At 42.3% G+C, this 18,984-nt stretch overlaps 1 protein-coding gene across 1 annotated transcript in view; it reads left to right on the top strand.

Annotated features, from left to right (window-relative positions):
* The window catches only part of SMOC2 (SPARC related modular calcium binding 2), a 500,318-nt gene that overhangs the window by 306,631 nt on the left and 174,703 nt on the right, over positions 1 to 18,984 (top strand). The window contains exon 9 of the mRNA XM_040429405.1: positions 5,855 to 5,937. Coding sequence (XP_040285339.1) covers positions 5,855 to 5,937 — 83 coding nt within the window. The remainder of the gene's footprint in view (positions 1 to 5,854; positions 5,938 to 18,984) is intronic.

Raw genomic sequence — 18,984 nt, 5'->3', positions numbered from 1 at the left:
GGGTCATATGTCCCGGAGCAGCATACATCGTGCGCACGGGAGCGCACAGCTTAATAGGTTACTATGATACTGTGCGCATCGGGCCACCTGTGGGACTACTGTCCTGCACTCATGTGATCATATGAGTGCAGGACAATAGTCCCCTGTGCGGCCCGATGCGCACAATATCATAGTAACCTATGAAGAAATATACTTTAGTGATAGCCAAAATCAAGTTACTGTATGCAATAAACAGTTAAAAAAATAAACAGTACAAGTATAATGATTACAGGTGTGTGTCGACATATATGGAAAATGAATGGACAGAGTCCTAGGAACCATGAATTAATGAAATTAATTTTTTGTAATTCGTTCACGCTTCTTTATTCATTCCGTCATAATAGAAGTCTATTGGCTGCATAACAGACCCATATGTTTCCGTTATACAGGAGAGGACTCCCCTGCATAACGGAAACGAGACGGATCCGTTATGCAGCCAATAGACTTCTATTATGATGGAATGAATAACAGAATGCCTCTAAAGGCATTCATGCATAGAATTGCGTTATGGTCCGTGGTAACGGAATCCATAATGCAATTCACATTTTACCAGTAAATGAAGCGTGAACGAATTTCAAAATATGAAATTCACTTATCTCTACTTGGAACCTAAGCTCCAGTGTCACAATATGTGTAAGTGAAAGGAGGAACATTAGAAATGTCTGAAAGTCTTCAAGGCTTTCAATTAGGACACAGAAAAGTTACAAATCTTATTGCTCTGTTGGAACATCTTGAACCACCTATTCTGAATTAATGGTGAGGTCTACCAAACATGGTAGAAGGATTCCTAATCTGCTTCACACTGCCAACTGGTGTCAGAAGCTGAAGTACTATATAAACATGTTTTGTCCGGCGTTGTATACCAGGTGTAAGAACCTTCTTACCATTCTCCTGTATTCTCACACATTTGGAGGAATGATGCAGGGAGAGAAAAAGTAGAGTTAAGTCTGTGTGAGCATATGACATTCAAATCCTGGTCCCACAGACCTACAAAAGCTGGCTTCGGGAAAGGAACTGGGGAGCTGAGCCTTTTTTATAATCGTTAACTGAGCTTAGAGGAAGGCAATAAGTTAGGTATTAAGCCTTCAAACCAGGTAAGAGGATAGATAAGGTCCTTCTTATGTATGTGTCAGGTTAGATAGGAACATAAAAAAGAAACAATATTGAGTTGAAACCTGCATTGCTGCAGGTGGGGATCAAGGTTGTTTGCAATAAGGACATCGCCATCCTTGTTAAAATGTCGGGAAATAGAAATTGTGGTGTTGAGAGCTATGTAGGTAGACCTTCACGAAGGGTGCATGGGGCCATGTTAATTGCATCTCACAGTTGTAACAGTGGGGAGGGGAAGGGGACTGCTCATACGGAAGTTTGAAACCATCTCCATACTGTACAATGGCCCTGATCATAGGACTGAAAGATAATGTAGCTATATTCAGGAGTATCATCGCTAAGAAAAAGGGAACAAAAGAAACTGTGAAGTAATAATCGTTCCTTAGCATCCCGGGACTTGCGTGCAAGGAATATTAGGCAGTCCACCACTTTTGACATGAAGATGGCCCTACCATAAAGTTCAGGATAAGGTAAACCAATACCACTTAGATGTGTAGGTTTGGATAGAACTTGGATAGAATTCAGGCATTTTTGCCTTCCCAGATGATAGTGCAAATTTTCTTCAATAGGACCATATAATAAAACCTAGGGACAGGAATAGATAATACTTCTTGAAGGTAAGTCAACTGTGGTATTATTAGGGAAGTAATGAGGTTCTTTCAGCCAAACCATGGCGCTGCAAGCAGCATTTTGGTGTCCGCCTCCAGAGCGGAATGGAGGCAGAACGGAGCCAAACTGATGCATTCTGAATGGATCCGCATCCATTCAGGATGCATTGGGGCTAAACTGATCCGTTTGGGGCCGCTTGTGAGAGCCTTGAAACGCATCTCACAGGCGGACCCTGAAATGGCAGTGTGAAAGTAGCCTAAGGGGAAATCCAGTTTGCCTATACTCTTTTACAATGAATGCAGAAGAGGGGTGTAGTTGAGAGAGCAGAAGGGTCTGAGCACATTTTCACTCCCAAATAAGTAATATAAGGTGAGTCCCAGTTAAATGGAGAATTGCTAGCTAGATTATATTGGAAGGGGAGAGTCTCATGCTTATAACGTAAGATTTTGTCATATTAATTTTAAAGTTGGAGAGTGTGTGAAAATGTTTCAGTGTAGAGTATATTCCAGGAACAGAGACAACCGGTTTTGTGGTCATATTCAAAAAGTCATCTGCATAAGCTGCCACTTTATGCTCATGATCACCAAGCAAAACACCTTTAATGAGGTTATCTTTTCATATGACTTGTAAAAGAGATTCCATTACAAATAATAAAGGGGACAAACCTGGCAGATACCATTGCAAATAGGAAAGGGGGATAAAAGTGTCCCATTAAGCAAAACAGATGCAGAAGTATTAGAGTACATAGAGAAAACAGCACCAGTATAAGGGTCATTAAGGTTACATTTTCATAATATCTGAAGCATAAAATCTCAATTGACTCTGTTAAAAGCCTTCTCAGCATTCATGCCAAGAATGACTAGGGGACAAGTTGTATGTTTAGAATGGTAAATAATATTTAGAACTCTAGATGTGTTATCCCTACCCTCCCTACCTTGGTTTCTATGAACTAAAAGAGGCCAACAATCTGGTAGCAAAGGTGAGTAAAGATATGGGACGATAATTAACGCACTGGATTAGGTCCTTTCCTTCCTTAGAAATTAGAGAAATATGTGCTCTAGTCATATCTGTAGATAAAGGGGAGCTAGATAGAGATTGATTACAAACTAATAATATAGATGTAGCAGAGAAAGGGAATCTGTCACCATCTTTATGCTGCTAGTCCCTAACAGCTCCAGCACATGCCATGAGTCCCCATATTCATGAGCTCACTGCTCACCCCGCCCACCTGCATCTGATTGACAGTTTTTTTTTTTCCATCTCATGATTATGGGGACTCATTTGGCATGCGCTGGAACTGTTTAACAAAAGATTTTAGAAAAATGGATTTCCTTTAACAGTCACAGTCATAACGCATTAACTAGATGTGATAATGCACCAAGTGTAACTGTTAACTCTTCTGCATCTGTAAATATGGGAGAAAAGTTAGTTGAAATGAACAGTATTACATGATGGGTAGACCGTCATGCCCTTGGTATTTCCCTTTAGGTGATAGACTGCTCATAGTGTGTGTAGTAAATGGAGACTTACTTCATCTCAAATTACTATAAATCAGGTATATGCAGGCAATCTGTCTAAAATTAACAGTGCCTATAATGCTGATGCACAGTAACACTACAGCTAACAGTATGGATTAAAGGCGTTGTCCGGGTTCAGAGCTGAACCCGGACCTACAGTACCTCCATTTTCACCCAGGCAGCCCCCCTGACTTGAGCATCAGAGCAGTTCATGCTCCAATGCTTTCCTTTGCCCTGCACTAAATCGCGCAGGGCAAAGGTGACAAACCGGGCTCTCCATGGGGCTGCCAGGAAGCCCGGTGACATCACCGGCACTGATGTGCAGGCTTTAGCTCTGCCCTAGCCAGTAAAATGGCTAGGGCAGCGCTAAAGCAGGCCCATCAGAGCCGGTGACATCACCGAACACACTGCCGGGCGGAAGCCTCTGCCAGGCAGTGTGTTATTGTAAACAAAAGAGCTCCGATGCTATCAGTTGGGCTGCCTGGGTGAAAATATGGATATGTCTGGGTTCAGCTCTGAACCCGGACAACCTGCATACTTATGTACTTGGTGATAAATTAGACCTGCCTATAATACTGATGGCACAGTATCTCTACAGCTAACAGAATGGATTAGCTATGAGTCTTGGTGCACTGCACAATTATGTACACAGCGATAAATTGTAGCAGAGTTTAGTTCAGCAGTTTCCTATGCTTTCCCTCCACTCTCCCTGCATCTCTCTCCCCAATATTGCCCTTCACTCTCTGTTAACAGTTTGCACCAACACTGTCCCTAGTGCATGAGCATCTTGTCACATCTTTCCTTATGCTCAACTCACAGGAAAATGGCGGCAACAACGTGGAATCAGGGTTTTGTAGAGCTCATCCTAGCTGTGACATCACAGGGTGATGGCTACCAGTGATGAGCGGCAGGGGCAATATTCAAATTCACAATATTTCATAAATATTTGTGTGAATATTCGTCATATATTCGCGAATTTGTGATCTCCAGTCTTTATTTTCTTGATTGCAAAAATCGTCAATTGGAAAATTCACGATAAAAATTTGCGATCAACACTACTCCTAAAGTCAAAGATTATACAGCCTTCTGATTGGCCCACAAGCAATAAGCAGTGAGGGATCATGGGTACTAAGGAAAAATATCTAGAATATTCACGATTACGAAGATATAGCACTATATTTTAGCTATTGCAAATTCTCGAAGTCCCAATATTCGCAATTAAAATTTGGGATTAGAAAATTGGCGATCAACACTAATAGCTACCTGCGGATTGGCTGGTTGCACGGCCTTATGGGTGATCTCACGTTCCTGGGCTTGTCTCCTCTATACTTACTTTCACATTCTAACACATGTAGCTGCTATTTTAAGAAAAATGATGTTACCACAAGTGCGAGGACATTCAGATTTGTTTAGAAAATAAGTTTTCCTAAACTTTGTACCGAATTCCGCTTAAGATACTTTGCTTCACTCACCACTACTCTTAATGAGTGGTCAGATTGCCAGCATATAGTAGAGTGGAATGATAGTTGAAAATGTGATCAGTCAGTGGTTTCTAATTCTTTTACATCACAGTCCTTGTTTACAGCAGAGGAAATTGATGACTTTGCTTCTCTAGAATTTTTTTTACTATCCACTTAGATTTCACAAAAGCAAAATCAATTTTACAAGAGAATCTTGTAAAATGCGAATGGAATTGATGACACTTTTGCCCTGTTGTTTGGTCTAGAATCTAAGAGAGACTTTTTATTTTGGTGTGGTTTTTTTGGTGTGGAGATTGCAAGAGCTCTATGGTTGCGTGTCTGTTTCAATTTTGGAATGGCAAAAGATTTAAACAGAGCTTTGTAGCTGAGCCAGTCACTATATGAAAGCTATATAATTTCACTGCTACTTTGTAATTTGTGCTTGCTACTTGGTCTGGACTTTCCTCATGCTAGTGTACAGAACAGCTAAGCAGCACACATTTCCTTTATACATTCCCTGCTAAAAAAAAGTTGATGATTGGTTGATGGTATGGCTAATAAATAGTGTTGAGCGAATCAAAGTGCAACATACAGTATTTCATAATTTTAGGAAAAATTTGATTCGCCACAAAGCCAAATTGTCTTTCGTTTCGTGGTAATGAATCAACATTCACCTGGCATTGCACCCGCTACATACAATGGAATGCAATTTGTGACAAAGTCATTAGTAACAAATCAAATTTCTTTGTGAAATTTGGCGAGGCAGCCGAATCGAATTTTTGATAACTTTGCTCATCTCTACTAATAAACACACACATCCCTATTGCTGGCATTGTATAAAGGTGTGTTTTAGGCTCTGCAGTTTAGCACACAGCACCCGTTTAGTTAGAACTAATACAAACAAAACAGCAATTCAATGGCAGGTAATTGGTTAACAGTCATAGTGAGTTAGTGGACATGAAGTACATAATATGTGACAAATTTATTAAAAAGCATGTGTGTCTTTTTTTTTTTTTATGGTGCCAAGACTAATGGTTGTGTACTGTTCTTGGGGAACAAGGACATTTGCTCCGGTATATAGTAATGATTGTAATGGAAGAAATCCTTTTGCTATCCTAGGTATGAACAACCAAAGTGTGACAATGGAGCGAGAGCCCATCCAACCAAAACAAAAGATATGTATAAAGGAAGACAAATTCAAGGTAAAAATGTCTCAATTGCATCTATGTGAAATAATATTTTGCCCGTCACTAACGTCATTAGAGCACTTTCAATAAAGCACGTTCATTAAAAAAGAAAACAAAATTAAACAAGCTCTAGAAAGCTCTGTCCTCTAATATAGCATAATTGCTACCTGGATGTCATCACTGTTCTCTGTAAACGTCTTACTGTCCCCCGGGTATGCCACTCTATTCCCTGTGTGCCATCACTGTCCCTGTGTGTCACCCCATCGCCTTTGTATGCCTCCCAAATACCAGTCAACTGCATTTATTCCTTAATCCGGTGCCCAGTGGGGTCTTCACAGTGGTAGGTCTTTGATATATGCTACAACAATACACTTTCATTTTGAAATACATTGCCAATTTATCACCTATGTCCTGCATATTTCTGTTGCAGAACAATAGTATTGTGGCCAGAAAGCAGAATCCAAGTGTCAAATCAGCGTTCTATGGCTGCCACCTCTGGGTACTTACGGCATCTTTCCCAAGGGAGAGGTGCCTCAGTAATAGATGCTTCTATCTTGCTATTCCTTGCGTAAGGTCTGCCCATGTACCGACCTCTGCCTGTTTGCTGACTGACCCTCAGCCACCTGATCTGACTACTGGCTATTACGTATTGACTCTTTCGTGCCTGCCCTAACCTGGCACTAGTGTCACATATTTGCAGGTACTCTGCCTGCCATGTCCTTAGCCCGTTTCCTGACTACAAGTATTGCCTTACCCCTCGTTGCTTCGCACCAGTGTCTCTGATCTCCTCACTTTGGGTCAACCACAGTGGGGCTATTCCAAGTGGTAGCAGCTTGGCGGCTCCCCTGCATTGAAGGGTCTTTCTCTGCCTCCCTCTGAGTTACCCACCTCCCACTGTCTGTTACCACAAACAACAGAAGCAGCAGCAGCCAGTTCAATGTCATTAACATGATGGAGCAGTTTTTTATTTGTGCCGCTCCAGGCTGACCAAATAGCAACATACTGACAGCCAGGTTCAGTCTTACCTGTACTGTGGCCTTTCTCCGGCACATACCATGTTTCCTGACCCCATGGTCTTCTGGGAAGGCAACAGTGGCTAGAACTGGTCCAATTTGCTCTCTCTGTACTGTCTTGTCCAGCCTCTAGTGTCATCTCACAGAGTTTTCAGCATGGCAGGTGACATTGTCATACCCAAAGTAACAAAGTTGTCCTCTGCCAGTGTTCCAATCATCACCTTCATCATAATGAATGAGGCATTGAGCCATGAGGATTTTCACACACCTTGTGCTGAACCAGGTGGCTAGATCTGCCATTTACAACAGTGGCTATTTATTGCCGGACGCATCACGCCACTTACACTGTCGCCTTCCAACCATCATGTTCTGTACAGTTTGGCTGCTGCCACTGCCGCATCTGCAATTCCCCACTGCCTATCTCACTACTTCAATTACTCCTACTGCCATTACCATTCAGAAAATTAAATTGACAGTCCATTACTCCAGAATGGTGACCACAGCACCCTTAGTCATAGCATAAAATGTCAGAATAAGAAACAAGTTTATATTCATAAACATACACAGGTTTAGTGGGAAAAGAGCATAATGGAAAACATGGAATGGATTGCAGTATTCTTTCAGTATCAATATACACATATATAGGGGGTCATTTATTATACTACAATATACCTATATTAGGCTATTTCAAGTGCAGATGACTGTTAGTTGCACCACAATCTGCAACTTTTTTACACTCATGTCCGGTCTGAAAAAGTGGGCGTGGCATGGGTGGGGAAGGGGCAGGCCGGCAGTCCTGTCTTATTCATCATATTCTATGCCTGTTTTAGGCGTAGAAAATGGTCTAAATGTAGGCCAGCTAGGCGACTGACTTACATTTAGACTGGCGCTGGTCCTGCGCCTCTGCATAAGGGTTCATGCCCACGAACGTAAGAGCTCTGTGCCCGTGTGGAGGACCGCATACGGCAGTTCCGCAATACACGGATCACCTGCCGTATGCATTCCGCATCACGGATGCGGACCCATTCACTTGAATGGGTCCGCAAATCCAGAGATGCGGTGTGGAAGCATGGATCAGAACCCCACGGAAACACTACTTTTTTGCGGTGCTGACTGTGGGATGCGGATCGCAGACCCCATTCAAGTGAATGGGTCAGCGATCCGCATGCTGCAGCCCCTTACGTGGGCATGAGCCCTAACTCACATATAGGGTTTGTTAAGACCGGCGTCTTAATAAATGACCTCCATAGTGTCTAAATCGCTAAAAATACAAAAAAGCATGTTATTACAGATTCTTTACGGTAAGAGCAGTGAGACTATGGAACTCTCTGCCTGAGGAGGTGGTGATGGTGAGTACAATAAAAGAATTCAAGAGGGGCTTGGGTGAATTTCTTGAGGAGTGTAATAATATTACAGGCTATAGCTATTAGAGAGGGGTTGTTGATTCAGGGAGTTAGTCCTTCCCCCTTAAGTGGAGAAAATTGGATTGTGCCTCACAGTTAGTTTTTTTTCCTTCCTTTGGATCAACTTGCAAGATAACAGGCCGAACTGGATGGACAAATGTATTTTTTTTTGGCCTATTATACTATGTTACTATGTTTTATAGTAGAACATCTACTGTAGATTAATGTGATATAATAATTTATAAAAATATGCCAAAACTGAACGTAAGTGTAAGCCATCAGGATGCTGACTCCCCATGGTCAGAATCCAGAAAGCTTAGCGGCGGAGGAGAGCCCCCCTCCAGTCACCTTTCCATCTGGGCTGGTTCCCCTTTTCTATTGCTTTCATCTGAAGAGTCTGCATTTGTGTTGGAGAAGGAGCGTAGCGGTATGACGTGAAGACGCTGACGTGCCGCACTCCCTCCTCCCTCCCCATCCGTGTACTATGGGCTCCGGTGTGTAGTCGTGAGCGGTTCTCCACAGTTTTTCTGCTGGTAGGATGTTTGGCTGGCGCGCCTCTGTGTAAGACGGATGAAACAGACCTGATTCGCTTGATCAGGAGCGGGAGTGGCTGAGGACCAGCTCCAGTGCTGGGTCGGGGCATACAGGACTCGGCGTCACCGCACGTGTGCTCTGGGTGTTTCCCTATGAGAAGAGCGGCGCTGTGGAAGCAAGGGGACCCCTCTCACCTTGAAGATGAGGATGGCGGTACGGTGGTGATCTGCAGGTACCTCTACAGTTTTTACAGCCTAGGGGACTGGCAGTGCGCTGTTTGTTAAAAGGGCCTGTACGCCGTCAAATCCATTAAAAGCATTAAAGGGGTCTGAAGTTTTGTTGAAAAGGGTCCTGTGAAAGGAGTCGCTCTCTGTTTTTAGCCTGAAGTGGTTGAAGCTGTTATAGATCTGAAGGTAAAAAAAAAAAAAAAAAAAAGTTACCTAATTGACAAAAGGCATCGTATGAACAGCTGGGACTCCTACCAAGAGTAGATGGGTGTATGTCTATCTTAAAGTATAACAGAAGAAAGGACTATCAGATGTGGAGTTAAATGTGTTTATATCTGGTGGCCATAATATTTGGCAGTAAATATCTAGACTTAGGCTAGGTCTACACGACGACAATAAGTCGCGCGACAGATAGGGCGCAACACTCCCAGAACTAATTGATCTACTACACGGTCTTATTAATGGCTCTGGCTGATATACCTTATGAGGAGTAAAGAGCTATTTGATTCCAGTTGCTTTGTGTCTGAAAGACTGGGACTGTGATATCCCTCAGTTGTTTTTTTTTTTGTTTCTCCCCCTGGAACATTGGATAATACAGGACTTGGAAAACGAAGAAAAATTGTGGAAACGGATAAGTGTGACCTGATCCAGTATAGAAGAATTATTGTTTTACTGTTTTTGTGGAAATTGACCGTATAGGATTTGAGAATTGGGGGACTTTGGGGGAAATGAGGGGGAGGAGGTGGGGGTATAGCTTTTTGATTGATTGGAAAATCCAAGTCCGGGTTGTTTTTTTTTGTCTCTCTCCTTCCTCTTCCTCTTAGTCGGAATTCTCCTCGCCGTAAATATGCCTCCAAAGTCATATAATCGAAAATCCGCAGGTATCTCCTCACCAAGTGGAGGAAGGGGAAATAGTACAATAACTGAATTAGATAAATATCTTAAATCCCCCCAGAAAAATAAAAGTTCACAGAAGGGAAATAAAGAAAGTCAGAAAGAGGGTGGGGATTTATTGGTATCAGAGGAATGTGGAGAGGGTGTAGAAAGGACAGGTAGTGGAGAAAGTATGGAGGAAAGAATAAATTCAGTAGACAAAAAATTTATGGAAATTCTGGGTGCGATACAACAATCTAACCATAGTTTGGAGGAGCTGACTACTAAGATTGCTTCAGCACAGGTGGACCTCACTCTTATTAAAGAAGAGATGAACAAAATTAGGGAAAAAGTTAAAGAGCTGCAGATATCCTCTGAAGGAATGAAAAAGTATGTTGAGGGAATAAAAAATAGAGTTGAAGTTATAGATAATGAAAGAAAAATCCTCCTTACTACAATGGAGGATATGTCTCGGAGATCCAATATTTGGATAGTGGGATTCCCAGAAGGAGTGGAAAAAGAGGATACAACCGGGTTCATTCAGCAATGGCTGAGGGATAGCTTTAATACAGAGGTCCTATCCCACTGGTTTCTAGTTGAGAGAGCACACAGGATCCCGGGGAAGCCCCCGCCTAAAGGTAGCCCGCCCAGAGTAATTTTAGTTAAAATACTAAGCTCCAAGGATAGAGATGTAATAATGAGATCTAAAAGGAGAATGCAGACAATAGAGTATAATGGAAGTAATATAGAGATATACCCAGATTATTCTAGAGCAACTCAAGCAAAGAGACGCGAGTTTAGAGAAGTAAAGAAAAGGTTAGCCGCTGCCCAGATACAATATTCTCTGATATACCCGACTAAGCTGCGTGTAATATATCGGGATCAAGTCTTATTTTTTAGCTCCCCAGATGAAACAGTGGAGTGGCTGGATGCTAAAGGGATAGGCTCATGAAATTAAATTGGAGGACACGGGATGGGAAGGGGAAGGGGCGGGAATGGGCGGAGTGTAAAAGGTGGGTGAGATGTTCGATCTCTGCCGACTAGTTGTGGGGCTAGGGGGGGAGGAAGGGGGGGAAAAGGGTGGGATGGTTGTCTTGGTGGACCCAGTATATATAGTTTGGAAGAAATATGTGAAAAATCAGGTGGGAGGCCCGCATGAGTAAGATTGTGACATGGAATGTTCGTGGACTGGGAGATAAGGTTAAGAGGGTTATAGTTTTTGATATTATTACCAGACATCTCCCGGCGATAGTAGGATTGATGGAGACACATAACACACAGGATAAGATGAATTTGTTTATGAAGAAGTGGGCTAAGTACCAGTATCATTCATGTTTCTCTACTAACTCATGTGGGGTCAGCGTCTATATCCATCGTGACGTAGACTACCTCCCGCTTGATCAGAAAATAGATGAGAGGGGTAGATATGTATTTCTTCACTGTCAGTGGAATGGTATAGTTTGTATTATGGCTTTTGTCTATATACCCCCGCCATTTTCCTTATATGTTATACATCGCCTGGTTGAGTTTGCAGACTCCAGAAGTAAATGCCCCGTATTAATAATGGGAGATTTTAATAATGTTATGAATATGAAGTTAGATAGATTCTCTGTTACCTCCAATGATAAATATGATACAAATCAACAGACACTGCTTGAAAGTATCTCCCATGAATTGTCATTAATAAATGTTTGGAGATCCTCTATGATAATAAAAGGGCTTTCTCTTGTTTTAGTCGTGGAAGCACAATAATGTCCAGAATAGACTTGGCACTAGTTAGTCCGGAACTGCTGCATCAGATCTCAGGTATGAGGTATGAGGTTAACAGTATTTCAGACCATTCCCCTATTAGCCTCACATTCAAATAGAAAAGTTGTAGGATAAAAGGCCGAGAGTTTCGATTGAATCCGCACTGGTTGAATTTAATTGATAATGATGAAGGCATTAATGCGGATATCAAGGAGTACTGGCGAATTAATTTAGGATCCATGCAGATAGGCTACGTGTGGGACGCGTTCAAAACGTATTTGCGTGGTATCCTTAACGGTAAAATTAAGAGGCTGAAACGTGAGTTTGTTAAAAAGGAGAATGCGCTGCGAGATAAAATAAAGGAAATACAGGAGGAACTTCTTGTGAATAATCTACCGGAATTGGAGAATCAACTAGAAGAGGCTAAAATTGCACTAAAAAAATATTTAGCTGATAAGGCACAACAAAAAATCTTCTTTGAGGGGGCACGATATTTTAGTGAGTCTGGAAAACCCACATCCCATGCCTAGCCTACATCTTCAACTTAGTGGTTCAGCTGTTTCTCAAAACCTACCCCAATTTGCCTGAGCTACTGGTTAAGGTGCGCCGTGTGTGTGCCCCATTTCTGCTAGTCATAGACAGCTTCCGTTGGTCTGTCAACGCTGCAGCAGCACTTGCAATTGCCAGCCCACCGACTGTTTGCGACGTGAGCACGCACTGGAACTCCGCGTTCCACATTTTGGCCAGGCTTTGTAAGCAGCAGAGGGCAATAGTGGAATACCAGCTGCAACATGATCATCGCCTTTCCAGTCACCTTCCGCTCTTCACAAGCGACGAGTAGGCATGGATCTCTGACCTCTGTGAGGTTTTACTCAACTTTGAGGAATCAACACAGATGGTGAGCGGCGATGCCGTTATTATAACAATTCCACTTCTATGTCTACTGAAAAGCTCGCTGCTCACAATGAAGGCGAACGCTTTGCATGTGAAAGAGATGGAAATAGGGGAAGACATTACACAGGGTGATTAGCAGACCACCCTCAGTTTATGATGATGAGGAGGAGCAGGAAACTGTTGCCTCTGCTACAGATGGTAGTACCAAAGGAAGTTAAATTCCATCTGTTTAGCGTGGATGGGCAGATAAGAAGGAAGAGGATGGGGAGATTGAGAGTCATCCTCCTGATGATGACAGCGAAGTCTTGCCTGTTGGGACTCTGGCACACATGGCTGACTTTGTTAGGCTGCCTTTCCCGTGACCCACACGTTTTACGCATTTTGGACAACACCAGTTCCTGGTTGTTCATCCTTCTCGACCCCTGCTACAAAGAGAACTTCTCATTTCTCATTCCTGTGGTGGAGAGGATGAGCAAAATGGTGCAATACAAGAAGGTCCTTGTGGAAAAATTGCTCCAAAAATTTTCAGCTAACAAGGCTGGCAGCAGAATATGTAGTTCCTTGGGCAACCAAGAAGGGGAGATGAGGGGAACACATAGTAGTTCCAACAGAGGTAGGGCAACACTCTCCAAGGCCTGGTACAGTTTCATGACACCCCGCCATCACCCTCACCCTGATGCGCGACCTATTGTCACAAGGAGGGAAAAATTTTGGAAGCTGGTAAGGGAGTACTTAGCAGACCATGTCAGCGTCCTCAATGATCCCTCTGTGCCTTACAACTACTGGGTGTCCAAGTTGGACACGTGGCACGAACTGGCACTCTTCGCCTTGGGGGTGCTGGCCTGCCCTGCGGCCAGCGTTTTGTCAGAGCGGGTATTTAGTGCTGCTGGGGGCAAAATAGCTGATAAGCGCATCCGCCTGTCAACTGAAAATGCTGACAGGTTGACTCATAAAATTAACAAGGCCTGGATTGCCCCTCAATTCTCAACTCCACCAGAGGAAAGTGGCTGAACATAAAGGCACTTTAAATGTGTTTTTAATAATGTACTGAATACACTGTATTCCCATGCACCCCTTCCACCACAAAAAAGGGTATATGGTTCAATCTTCCTTTTCTCGTCCTCCTCTTCTATCATATCAACATGCTTATCAGTCTGCCCTCGCTTCTAATGTTGTAGAGGGTCAGCTCACCAGCAGGCCTTCACCTACAATCTTTTAGAGGGTCAGCTCACCAGCATGCCCTCGCATATAATGTTTTTGAGGGTCGGCTCACCAGCAGGCCCTCAACCGTAATGTTTTTGTTGGGTCAGCTCACCAGCAGGCCCTCGCTTATAATGTTTTTTAGGGTCAGCTAACCAGCAGGCCCTCAACCGTAATGTTTTACAGGGTCAGCTCACCAGCAGGTCTTCACCTTTAATCTTTTAGAGGGTCAGCTCACCAGCAGACCCTCGCATATAATGTTTTTGAGGGTCAGTTCACCAGCAGGCCCTCAACCATAATGTTTTACAGGGTAAGCTCACCAGCAGGCCCTTGTATATAATGCTTTTGAGGGTCAGTTCACCAGAAGGCCCTCAACCATAATGTTTTACAGGGTCAGCTCACCAGCAGGCTCTTGCCCATAATTTTTTCAGTGGTCAGCTCAGCAGCAGACACTCACCCCTAATGTTTTAGATGGTCAGCTCAGCAGCAGGCCCTTGCCCGTAATATTTTAGAGGGTCACCAGCAGGCCATCAATCATAATTTTTTTTATGGTGTATGATGCCCTCCTTTATGTGTAATAAAGGGTGTATTGGAGTGCCGGTTTCTTGTAATTTTTGGAAGGCCTTTCATTTAGTGCATAGGCTTTAGTAGTGTAGGAGTCCCACTACCTGAACAATTGTACCACAATGTGAATAAGGCCCTCCATTATGTGATATACAGGTTGTATTGGAGTGCCTCTTCCTTGTAATTTTTGGCAGCACTTGCACTTTATATACAAGTAAATATACAGGAAAGAATGTTTCCTAACAATTTTCCCTCTAAAATCGATTTTATCTTCAGTTTTGTGCGTATTATTGTGAGTCTGTAAAAGTGGCGTACTACTCGGACAACATCGTTCCCAGCAGCAACCTGGGAGTCCAAAATGCATCGAGACATCCTCCCATGCTTTTCCCGAGCCATGTCGGTGGTGTTTGCATCAATTTCTGACCTTTTTCTTATGAACCAGACACCCTCCCCTCTTCAGAGCAGGGGGTGCCTGGTTTAATGCTCGGGTTCTCCCATTGACTTCCATTGTGCTCGGTAGAGCACCCAAGCATCCCGAGGTGTTCGACACGAGCACCCGAACACCCGAGGACTTTGGTGCTCGATCAACACTAGAAAGGATCAATCTGATTGGTTGCTATAGGATACTTAGCCAGTTTTCCTTTGCACCAGTCTTTCTCTGATGATTAATCTGTCATTGAAGTCCATTGATGAAACTGAAGACTGATTTGTTTCTGAAATGCTTTGCGGTGAATCACTTTGCCTTTGGATGATGGTATGACATTGATGAAATGTGTCACCTGTTATAAAGACTGCGACTTCATTTATTTGAGGAACATTAAAGTAATGTTTGTGTTCACCCAGTGCTCGTTTATCAAGCCTGATAAGTACCTTGCATTCATCGGCATGCGTTCTCATACTGTTTTGAACTTGTTTATAAGGTGGTTGTGTTGATGAAACATCCACTGTAAGTTTGACTCAATATTATGTCTCACACCAGGGATGTAATTGCATCATTAGTTTACCTCTCCTGCCTTGTGGTATATCTGACCTTGCACATTGAAAGACACTTTCTTCAACTATACTGTATATCTGGCAAAATGATGTAATTTGTAAACATGAACTGTATCTTCTTATGTTCTTTAGGAAATGTCTTGATTCTGAAGTTCCAGATATGTAGACTGGATGGTAAACTGATGGTGATTCTAAAGATGGAACTGTTTCTTCCACTCTTACAGAACTAGCTGCATAGTTCATGTATTCATCCAATAATAACGTTTGGATTTTGATCATAGTCCTTGTGAGGATCAAATTATGTCACCCTTGACGGGGTTTTTTTTCTTTGTGAACTCGGGCATTATGCTGTTTCAGTGTCCCTACAGCCCTTGATGCTTTGGATCTTTCCCTCTCTTTTTTATTTTGGGCCTGATGCTGTTCCAGGGTGTCTGCTGCCAGGGTTTCACCACCAATGAGGCGAGGTGAGGTGATTGCCTCAGGCAGCGCTAGGTAGGAGGGCAGCGAAAGGGCCATGGGCAATGAGCGCTTCCATTTTTGTTTTTCTTTCCCTCTCTTTTTGATTTCAGTCCTGATGCTGTTATGGAGTATCTGCAGCCAGGGGTTCACCACCAATGAGGCGAGGTGAGGTGATTGCATGATGGGAAGAAATTGGCATTATTTGCCTCAGACAGCAGAAAGGCTAGGTGCACCCCTGTCTGCAGCTCTTGATGTACCGGATGTCTTTCCCACAATGTTTTAAGCCAGGCCTCACTCTGTTCTGTGGGTTTTGCTGCCTTTGATGTCCTGACTCTTTCCTTCTCATTCTTAAGTCGTTGGTCATATTGTTCAGTTGTCTCAGTCACTCACTTTTTATTTTCATTACTTTTGGACTTCACTTGTCCAATTGGTTTCCCATTTTTGGAGGCATTTCGGATCCACCAGACATCTAAATTATTCACCATAAAAGAAATTAGTCACCAGTCCGCAACAATGCTGTGCTGCAGGTCCGAAAAGTGTTGTGGGATCAATCACGTTTAAACAGGTGAAAATATAGAGTTCGGACCGCGCATATCATCAAGGTCAGTATGCAAACAATTTTTCTTTCTTCCTTCTCCCTGTTGACAGGGAACCAAGGGCTGCAAATACCCTTTTGTATGGATATCCTGCAACTAATAAAAGTTTAAGATAGTGTAAGTCCGTATGATTAGGTGACCTGCACTGCACAGATTATACTTACACAGCGCTATGTCAACCAAGGTGTGTATATAATCCCTCCGTAGCTAGCTGTTCTTATTTTGGCGGAGATCCACCTTCTCATGCAATACCGCAGGATCTGCACACGGACTTAATTCAGATATACCCCAGGTGAATCTGCTGTTTTTTCTTTCGATTTCTTTTCCTAGCGGTTTCTGTGAATAAAAGTGGCTTCTGCAATAGTGAAGCTCCGTTGGTGTTTGATTAAAAAAATATTATTTGCACATACTCACAAACACGCTCTTTAAAATTGGCATTTAAAAATCCCAGCGTCTTAAACTTTTGCCCGACCCGGGTTTCACTCCTTGAGCTTCGTCAGGGGCACACTTCATCTATCCCTCCCCCTTCTTTTTATTTGATAGACTGGAGTTAATCAAGCATCAGATGTGCTACTCCAGACAACTTACCTAGTGCTACTTTAACCCTATACTTCTATCACCTAATCCACAGGAGAGAAAACGGATGCTATTAGGTCCCAATTCACATGGACATAATTATTCTATCAGTTTTATATTCTAATTTAGCACAGCTTGCAGGTCAAAGTCTACATTCAGACCTGGTTGTAATGTACCTAAATCATATATCCACTTACTCTCTTTTTTATTATTTTTTTCCAAAAAGCTTCCTCCCCTCCAGTGGTTTTGTACAGATTTTACCCCCATAAACTTTAGACCTTCTGGATTTTTTTGGTGATATTTTTTATAATGAGCCGATACACCATGACTTTCAAGTCCTTTTTTGATGTTTCTTATATGCTCCTGCACACGGACCTTGAGGGGTCTAATTGTCCGTCCTACATACTGGAGGCCACAAGGACACTCCAGTACATATACAACCCCTTTACTGTGGCATGTCATCTCACCCACTAGTTCTAACTGTTTCTTTTTGCTGGTGCTCATGATTATAGTGCTCTTTTGTAACCTATCTGTTCTTTTCCTGTTTTTGCAAGCAATGCAAAAACCGCACCATTCAAAACAGTTTTTTGTTTTTTTATTTTTATTTTTATCTTCCAATCGGTTGGCACTGTGTACTAATTTATTTTGTAAATTGGGTGCTTTTTTATAGATGACTAATGGTTGTTCAGGAATCACCGGTCCCAGTACTGGGTCATTTTTTAAAATCGACCCAGGGTTATAAATGAAAATCGAAAATCCATGGTTCTTTTAGATGTTTTTGGTTTATTAGGGGTTCCCTCTCGTTGTTTGATTACATCTTTTATACATCTGTCTAAATTGTCGTTCTCATAACCTTTTTCCAAAAACCGTTCTTTTATTACATTACTCTGCTTTTTGAAAATAGCTAGATCAGTGCAGTTTCGGTGGATTCTCTGGACTTGTCCCTTCGGTATGTTATGCAACCAAGGGGCATAGTGGCAGCTCGTTAGATCTATATACCCGTTAACGTCTGTGGGTTTGAAAAAGGTTATGAGAACGACAATTTAGACAGATGTATATAAGATGTAATCAAACAACGAGAGGGAACCCCTAATAAACCAAAAACATCTAAAAGAACCATGGATTTTCGTTTTTCATTTATAACCCAGTTCACACAGTGCTCTGGGGAATTGAAAAACGCAATTAAAAAAAACTGGTCGATTTAAAAAAATGACCCAGTACTGGGACCGGTGATTCCTGAACAACCATTAGTTATCTATAAAAAAGCACCCAATTTACAAAATAAATTAGTACACAGTGCCAACCGATTGGAAGATAAAAATAAAAATAAAAAAACAGTTTTAACTGGTGCGGTTTTTGCATTGCTTGCAAAAACAGGAAAAGAACAGATAGGTTACAAAAGAGCACTATAATCATGAGCACCAGCAAAAAGAAACAGTTAGAACTAGTGGGTGAGATGACATGCCACAGTAAAGGGGTTGTATATGTACTGGAGTGTCCTTGTGGCCTCCAGTATGTAGGACGGACAATTAGACCCCTCAAGGTCCGTGTGCAGGAGCATATAAGAAACATCAAAAAAGGACTTGAAAGTCATGGTGTATCGGTTCATTATAAAAAATATCACCAAAAAAATTCAGAAGGTCTAAAGTTTATGGGGGTAGAATCTGTACAAAAGCACTAGAGGGGAGGAAGCTTTTTGGAAAAAATTAATAAAAAAGAGAGTAACTCGATATGATTTAGGTACATTACAACCAGGAGGTCTGAATGTAGACTTTGACCTGCAAGCTGTGCTAAATTAGAATATAAAACTGATAGAATAATTATGTCCATGTGAATTGGGACCTAATAGCATCCGTTTTCTCTCCTGAGGATTAGGTGATAGAAGTATAGGGTTAAAGTAGCACTAGGTAAGTTGTCTGGAGTAGCACATCTGATGCTTGATTAACTCCGTCTATCAAATAAAAAGAAGGGGGAGGGATAG

This window comes from Bufo bufo, chromosome 4 (assembly GCF_905171765.1).
Source record: "Bufo bufo chromosome 4, aBufBuf1.1, whole genome shotgun sequence".
NCBI lineage: Eukaryota > Metazoa > Chordata > Amphibia > Anura > Bufonidae > Bufo > Bufo bufo.
Note: the sequence above shows the minus strand (reverse complement) of the source record. Positions and strands in the feature narration are given on the sequence as shown.